Raw genomic sequence first — 8,129 nt, 5'->3', positions numbered from 1 at the left:
AAGTATGAGATTAGAACACTCCCTAACACCATACACAAAAATAAGCTCAAAATGGATTAAAGACCTAAATGTAAGGCCAGAAACTATCAAACTCTTAGAGGAAAACATAGGCAGAACACTCTATGACAGGGACTCTATTTTAGAATCAGATATGAAGTCATTCTCTTTTCTTTCTTCTCATTGTAGATTCTGAAGCATTTCGTCAAAGCCGTTACCAGGAAAACGGGAGTTAACCATGGGTGTTTTATAAAACTCACATCGATTTCTTCTTTTAAAAGAATAAAGAAAAAAATCTCCCAAATGCCTTAGGCTTTCAACAAAAGTCTTTACAGTGTAACCTCTTGAGATCCTCTCTGGTTCTAGAATTTTTATTATTTTTTTACTGTATTCTTTGTCAGGAGTAGCTTTGTGCTCATGGTGTTTGCAAAAGAAACACTTGTGAGGCCCAGGTGCATGAGTATGTCTACCAGGAAGTACTTATTATTATCACAACTACTGATGATAATAGTAAATAGATATTGAGACACTACATATAAAGCAGTATGCTATGCATTTTATTCACATTAATTCATTTAATCTTCAAAATGACCCTCAGGAGGTAGCTACTGCAGGTTGATAATGTCTTACCTGAAACCCTAGGGGCCAGATGCTTTCAAATTCAGAGTTTTAAAAAGGTAAACACAGAGCATATACCCTATGTTACATAGTATCCTTAGTAGCATCCCCTGTAATCAAACACATTAATATTTCTGCAGTTGCAGTGTTTGAGTCTGCAAACCAAGGGGGATAAATAAAGGTTAAGTAGTCTCATGTCAGTTCACATTAGGCTCTTCTGCCAAATGAGTTTGGGTCTGAAACTTAAAAAAATTTTTTCCCCAGTTTTTAGAACTTACTGGATTTTGGAATTGCAATAAGGGATTTTGGACATGTGATATTATTATTTTTCATTTTATCTGTGAGCAAACTGAGGTTTAGCGAGGCTGAATAATTTGCCCAAAGCCACGCAGCCTCTAAGTGCAGAGGCAGAAGGCCACTAAGCCAGGTCTGTTGGTAAAAGTCAAAGTGTTAGATAGATCTGCCGATTCCAGAGCTGGTGCTCCTAACCACCAGGACACAGCTCCTGAATGAACCAGAGCACTGAATGTCATAATCAGAACAGTGAGGGACAGGTCACTCAAAGTTTCCCTGGAGACCCAATCAAGCATGGACTTCGAGTACAGCTCAAAGAGATCCAGAGAGTCTGAATGAAACTACATTTCTTTAAAGCGTACCTCTTCTTTGGGCATGAATTTCACTTGCACGTTGGACCTCTCACCAGGATCCAAGACCCCAGAAGTGGGCTGAATCTCAAAGATCCGTGTCTTCGGCTTTAATTCAGCACATAGTTTCCGTCTTAAGTACTTTGGCATGTGTTTCTCCAGCTGGTAAATAAATAGTAGACAATTAGACCATTTTCTTTGGAAAATGCCTCCACCCTCCACCCACTCAATCTATGTTTACTGATTACTTCCCAGGTGTCAGGGGATGTGTGGATACCCGGGGCACAAAGATAAATAAGACATTTGCGAGATAGCATGGCCTGATAGTCCTTGAGTGCTGGGCTGAGGGCCTACATTTTATTCAGGGGGCAATGGCTGTCACTGAAAGTCTTTGAGCAGAAGGGTGAAATGAAGAGAGTGAAGGATTAGAATTATAAATTTGACTTAAATGGAGATGGAAAAAAGGGGACAATGGGCCACAATTCATTTACCTTGCTAACTTGCTTATGGGTGTGGATAAACCATTCACAAGGGACTTGGAGGTGATTGGAAAGCTGAATAGTTTCCACGAGGCACTGTCCACACTGAATTGTGGCAAACTCCACTTTTCCACAAGACAGTGTCATACTGGGAATGGTCACCTTGGCTTGGAGACAGATGTGAACTGTTGGCCCTCCAACCACCTAGAATGGGCATAAAATTGTTGTTACCACGTAGCATGGGATTGGAGGAAGAATCACGGCTCTGAAATAGTAACTGGATCATCACAGGGGTGATCAGCAAGCAGAGCTGGAAGCTGGGGAGGATCAGCTGGGCCTAGTGATGCATCTTACCTTGATGGGCAGAATGACCTTTTTGTTTCCAACAGAAAGACTGGCCCCTTGTGCATCAAATCTCACTTCAAATGTCTCCGTTTCACAGTAAGGCAGATTCTTCACACGATCTAGCTCCATACTGAAGCCTGGACCAAGACAAACAAAATTTCTTTGTGGAAAAGAAAAGTAGCAATCAAGAGTTGCTCTAGATACAGCCCATTGGAGGCAGGATGACCACTCAAAGTATCAATTAATGGCCCAACAATTCTTTCAGCTGATCCCAGAAGAAGCACTCTAGGACAGTACAGATGGGCATCTGTTAGAAATGACAGAGTGCAATAGGAAGGGTCTCCAGCCTGGTTACCTGTGTCGTGAAGGACACGCTTTTCTGCATGGAAGGACACTGGGAAGTGACTGGTGTTGGTGATCTTGATGATATGGGTTCGGACGTCACCAAGGATAATGTAGCCAAAGTCTAGGATATATTCTGGCAGCGGGACTCTGAAACGGTTAACAAGGTCTTCTTACCCCTCACATTTCCAAAAGTGCGAGACTGTGAGGCTCTCTTCCATCTCCTCTGCACAATTCTATTCTCTGGAGTAGAGAACCACCACTCTCCAGAATGGAGACTAGGAACAAGACACTTCCCCCAGAAGACCACATTGCTGCTTTAGCCATCATCTCTAAACACATTCAGTGCTGGTCCTTAAGGACCTGAAACTGGCCCATCTATTAGACAAAGTGGGAGGTTTCTGACTAAGAGGCAGAGACCTGCCTGGTTGGCTGGCTGCTAGAGAACGGCAGCCATGTAAGGCGAGTGGATTTCATCCCCACATAGTCAATCATTAATTCAGGGAGCACTCTGGTGGAGGCACCGCTGGCTCTGCTACACTCTGAAACAAACACAACATGGAAGGGCGCTCACTTGATCGGAATGCGGTGACTCCGATGGCAGAAGTTGTCCATGGAACCAAGGACAATTGATTTCTGATGTTCTGTGGCATAGTCTTGGACTATAAGGCGCTCTACTTCCATCTGGAGTTGAGCATTTAACTGGAGCAAGAGAGAAGAGCAAGTAAGCAAATTCTTTGAGAATATGCATTCTCAATGGGGGCAATACCACCCCTAAGGGGGTGAAAGTTGCCTCATGGAGGGGAGAGTGAGAAAATCTTAGATATTACAATGGCTTGTGGCCCTCCAAAGGGCCACAGTAAATAAATAGATATACAGTATATCTGTGGTGTTAAAATTTTTGTTGGGGTTTAAGGTGGTTAAACAAACTGTACATCTATGCCAGGGAGTATTACTGAGCAATGGAGTAAGGAATGAACTATTTATGTTGATGGATCTCAAGGACATTATGCTGAATGAAAAAAAAATAATCTCAAAAGGTTACATACTGCATGATTCCATTTACATAACTCTTCTATACTCATAACAAGATTATAGAGATGGAGAACTATAGTGGGTGCCAGGGGGAAGGGGTGGGGAGATTGGGGATGGCTATAAAGGAGAAGCATGTAAAGGCAAAAACAAATTAAAAATAAGACACTCAAGGGAGTTCCCTGGTGGCCTAGTGGTTAGGATTCCGGGCTTTCACTGCTGCGGCCCTGATTCAATCCCTGGTCAGGAACTGAGATCCTGTAAGCCATGAGGTGTGGCAAAAAAAAAGAGGCTCAATTCTCCCTGTTAAAAATAAGGGTAGAGACTTCTTCCAGCTTCATTTTCAAGAAAACTTGTAAGTTCTTTCTCTGTCTCTTGGAAATATATATAAATCTTTTCATAGGCTAAGACTTTTTACCAGCTTCACAACCCAGGAACATCTTCCTTAAGGACCTGGGAACCATCTCTTTGACATGTCATCATCAAGGAAGATAGAGCCCCATCTCCTATCCTCCCATTTCTGTGGGAGGATAGGAGCTCAACTTCAGAGGACGCTGTCATAAAAACACAAAAGGTTTGTTTTCCCTTTGGGTAAAGCCAATTAGCTAACACAGATGGTCACCCCAATTACCATGTGAATTTAGCATGAACTAAGTGTGACAAACGGTGCTGTCTAGTCCTCTTACTTGAGGACTAGTTATAGTTTTTACTTAAGGACTAGTTACTGTTTACCTTGAGAACATGTATATAATAGGTTGTATCTGCTTGGCTCTAGGAAAGACTGAGATTTCTTTCTGTCTTTGCAATCTCCTAGCAGACTGACAGAGACACAGAGCACTTTCTGCTTTAATGCTTATCAATAATAAAGTTGGATTCTTTCTCTTCCACCTTTGTGGAGAGATTTTGTGGGTTGGAAAGAGATTTTTGCTTATAATTCTATTTCCCCAGTGAGCACAAGGGATACTTACGGAGATGGAACACTTCTGTATCTTAATTGTGGTGGTGGATACACAAAGCTACACGTGAAAAAACTGGGTTAGAACCACACACAGACGCAGATATGCATACATACAGAGACATGCAGACATGCAGAGAGACAGACCCACGAGTAAATATAAAACTGATGAAATCTGAAGAAGCTCTATGGCTTGTATCAATGTTAATTTCCTGGTTTTGATACTGTTCTATAGTTATGCAAGATGTGACCACTGGGAAAAACATTTTTTTGCAGCTTCCTGTGAATCTACTTCCTGTGCAGACTGAAGCCAATCTTACCTCAGAAGATTCATCCTCAGGCACTTCCTCAGGTCTCTCTAAGGGGTCAAACATTTCATCTTTGTTTTTTTCTAGGTTTTTTCTGGCCTGATTTAAGAAGATTTCATACTTCTCACATCCTGTGGGGGTTGGAAGGAGAAGGAAATCTGAATGGCTAGAAATATATGAATTATGCCTAAAACACAGACTCTAAGCTCAGGGTAAATAAAGTGAGAAGGGAAGTGAATTTTGTGAAACTTAGCCTGCCATGTTTTCTCTGCTTCAGAGGATAATTTGTTAGTGAGTAGAATTTGTAAAAGAGAACTCACTGAGTTTTATGAGATTATGCTTTAGTGGGCTACCAACTGCTTCTCAAGAACTTAATGACAGTAACATCCTGAGTCACTCATAGGGTGACCAACTGGATCCCAGCTTACTTGATACTTTCCCAGTTCTAGCACCGATGGCTGCACCACTTGGGAAACCCCTCCATGCTGGACAAACCCAGATGGATGGTCACCCTTTAGGTTGGTCTTCATGTTTATTAATTCTCTGCTAACAAAAAGAATATATTTGGTTCAAGTTGCTTTAACTACGACTAAATAAGCTACAGTCCCCTGAATCAGGCAGGCTGGGCAACGGAGGGAGAGATTTCACCAGTTCACCAGTAAGCCAGCGCAAATTCAAATGCTTGAGGGGCAAGGTAAGCAAAGTAATTAAAGAGCCTTCTATGAAACCATAGGAAGTGCTGGGACTGTGGTGAACTGGAGTACAGAAGACCCAACTAGTATTCAGATTTAAGTTATTTTAAAGCCCTGTATTGGGCAAACATGTCTACTGCCATCATGAGGCCAGCTGGGCACCCAGTTTTCAACCATGTGGCAAAGGCTTTTCTTCTTGACAATTATATGTAGAGTTGGACTAACCTCCGGCTGGCTGGAACTCTAGATACTAGAGTGTAACATGGTCTTAGATTTATTAATATTTGTGTTCATATTATCAGGGAGCAGACAGTTAGGATTTAATGCATGATATCAACAGGTGAGTTAGTGACTTTGGGGAGTGGGGTAGGAGGAAAGGCTGAGGTGGGAGGGCTTAGTCTGAAGCTGCTTAGGGAATGTAGATTTCAAAGAGCTTGAAGAGGGTTCATGAAGAAGAGTGAGAAGTTTCTCTTGACTCTTCACCCTGTAGTCCATGTCAGGAAGAAAGAGCCAGAGTCAGTCTGTGGCTAAAAGAGCTGCTGAGTTGAGCTTCAGGATCTGCCAAGACAGAAATATTCTAGTACAGAGGGATGGCTCTGGGTGCCAGATGTTACCCAGAAAAGCCTTGGCTAAGGATGTGGGCAGACAATTAATAAGTCTACATTAGCCTCCAAACTGTACTGCCAGCATAAGGGGGTGGAACCTTAGCTGCCTTTCTGTACAGTTTATGTCGATATTTTGAGAATTGTATTCCTTGCAGTACAATCAGCCTTTGCCTTCTCAATGACCATCTGTGAGTGACAACACAGTGAGAGAGTGTAGCTGGAAGGAACATGTGATGGAGGAAAAGGCTTTTGGAAGTACAATGTCCTGATCCCTCTATAAGTAATTTAATGATGGCAAAATTGGCCAGGGGTCTTAATTTGGGACTACCATGGACCCTATCTTGTCTTACTCATCTCAGGTCACCAAGTCAATTTCAACTCTTGACGTATTTTGCAATTCAGAAATAACACAAAAGGGAACTTGTGAAGACTCCCAAACAAATAATGCGAGTTGCCATCAACCTTATAATAAGCAGCTAAAACACATCTTGTCATCCAGTGGGGAAATACTATAGAGGGTAGAAGTACCTTTGAGGTTCCTGGGGAGATCAACGCAGATTCGGGGAAAGATTCCTTCTCCACTCAGAGTAATATTTTCTGGGTCCAGGTGGGCAATCTGTATCTGGAAGCTCCTTTGAAAGATCTCAGGTACTCCAGGTAAGTAGTAAACCTTCAACACCTGCTCTTTATGGGAACTGATAAAACCCTATACAGCAGAAAGACCGGAGAGAACTTTAAGATTTATGTAAAATTTATGTATAATTTATGTAAAATTTACAGTGGACTCTTGCTTCTGGCAGTTTGATGGAATAGATAATCCCAAGGGCCTAGTGTGCTATATTGTCCACTCACACTCCTCCTCCAAGATTCAATCCTATGAAGGTATGAGAAAATGACAAACAATACAAAAATAGGCAGCATATGTGGGCACACATTTCATAAAAGAGGAAACAGAATGGCAAACAAACAGTAAAGCTGCTTATCCTTATAAGTAATCAGGGAAATGCAAATTAAGATCATAATGAAAAAAATGTTAAACCATAAGATTGGAAAAGTTTGCCAAATTTTCTAAGACTATGCATCAAAAGAAACTCACATTTCAATACATCTGGTTGGAATGTCAATGGGAAAAATCACTGTGAAAACTGCTTTAGTGGAGATAGCTTCAAGATGGTGGAGGAGTAAGACGTGGAGATCACCTTCCTCCCCACAAATACATCAGAAATACATGTACGTGAGGAACAGCTCCTACAGAACACCTACTGAACGCTAGCAGAAGACCTCAGACTTCCCAAAGGCAAGAAACTCCCCACGTACGTGGGTAGGGCAAAAGAAAAAAGAAAAACAGAGACAAAAGAATAGGGACGGGACCTGCACCTCTGGGAGGGAGCTGTGAGGGAGGAAAGGTTTCCACACACTAGGAAGGCCCTTCACTGGTGGAGATGGTGGCTGGGCAGGGGGAAGCTTCGGAGCCATGGAGGAGAGCGCAGGTGCAGAGGGCAAAGCGGAGAGATTCCCGCACAGAGGATTGCTGCCGACCGGCACTCACCAGCCCGAGAGGCTTGTCTGCTCACCCGCCGGGGCGGGCGGGGGCTGGGAGCTGAGGCTCGGGCTTCAGAGGTCAGATCCCAGGGAGAGGACTGGGCTTGGCTGCCTGAACATAGCCTGAAGGGGGCTAGTGCACCAGAGCTAGCCAGGAGGGAGTCCGGGAAAAAGTCTGGAACTGCCTAAGAGGCAAGAGACCATTGTTTCAGGGTGCGCGAGGAGAGGGGATTCAGAGCACCACCTAAATGAGCTCCAGAGATGCACGTGAGCCGCGGCTACCAGCGTGGACCCCAGAGATGGGCATGAGATGCTAAGGCTGCTGCTGCAGCCACCAAGAAGCCTCTTGCAAGCACAGGTCACTATCCACACCTCCCCTCCTGGGAGCCTGTGCAGCCCGCCACTGCCTGGGTCCCGTGATCCAGGGACTACTTGACCAGGAGAACACACATCGTGCCTCAGGCTGGTGCAACGTCATGCCGGCCTCTGCCGCTGCAGGCTCGCCCCGCATTCCGTACCCCTCCCTCACGCCGGTCTGAGTGAGTCAAAGCCCCCTAATCCGCTGCTCCT

General features: G+C 43.8%; 1 protein-coding gene across 1 annotated transcript in view; it reads right to left on the bottom strand.

Annotated features, from left to right (window-relative positions):
• Nucleotides 1–6,717, bottom strand: part of LOC102985291 (HYDIN axonemal central pair apparatus protein) — a 106,711-nt gene extending 99,994 nt beyond the window's left edge. Inside the window, exons 1-8 of the mRNA XM_055078920.1 lie at nucleotides 6,546–6,717; nucleotides 4,733–4,851; nucleotides 4,426–4,473; nucleotides 3,000–3,127; nucleotides 2,439–2,575; nucleotides 2,093–2,220; nucleotides 1,751–1,942; nucleotides 1,272–1,421 (exon numbers count right to left, since the gene is read on the bottom strand). Coding sequence (XP_054934895.1) covers nucleotides 1,272–1,421; nucleotides 1,751–1,942; nucleotides 2,093–2,220; nucleotides 2,439–2,575; nucleotides 3,000–3,127; nucleotides 4,426–4,473; nucleotides 4,733–4,786 — 837 coding nt within the window. The 5' untranslated portion in view covers nucleotides 4,787–4,851; nucleotides 6,546–6,717. The remainder of the gene's footprint in view (nucleotides 1–1,271; nucleotides 1,422–1,750; nucleotides 1,943–2,092; nucleotides 2,221–2,438; nucleotides 2,576–2,999; nucleotides 3,128–4,425; nucleotides 4,474–4,732; nucleotides 4,852–6,545) is intronic.
• Nucleotides 6,718–8,129: the final 1,412 nt, after the last annotated feature.

This window comes from Physeter macrocephalus, chromosome 17, assembly GCF_002837175.3.
Source record: "Physeter macrocephalus isolate SW-GA chromosome 17, ASM283717v5, whole genome shotgun sequence".
NCBI classification, from domain to species: Eukaryota; Metazoa; Chordata; class Mammalia; order Artiodactyla; family Physeteridae; genus Physeter; species Physeter macrocephalus.
The sequence above is the reverse complement of the archived record's forward strand: the minus strand, read 5'-3'. Positions and strand labels throughout refer to the sequence as shown.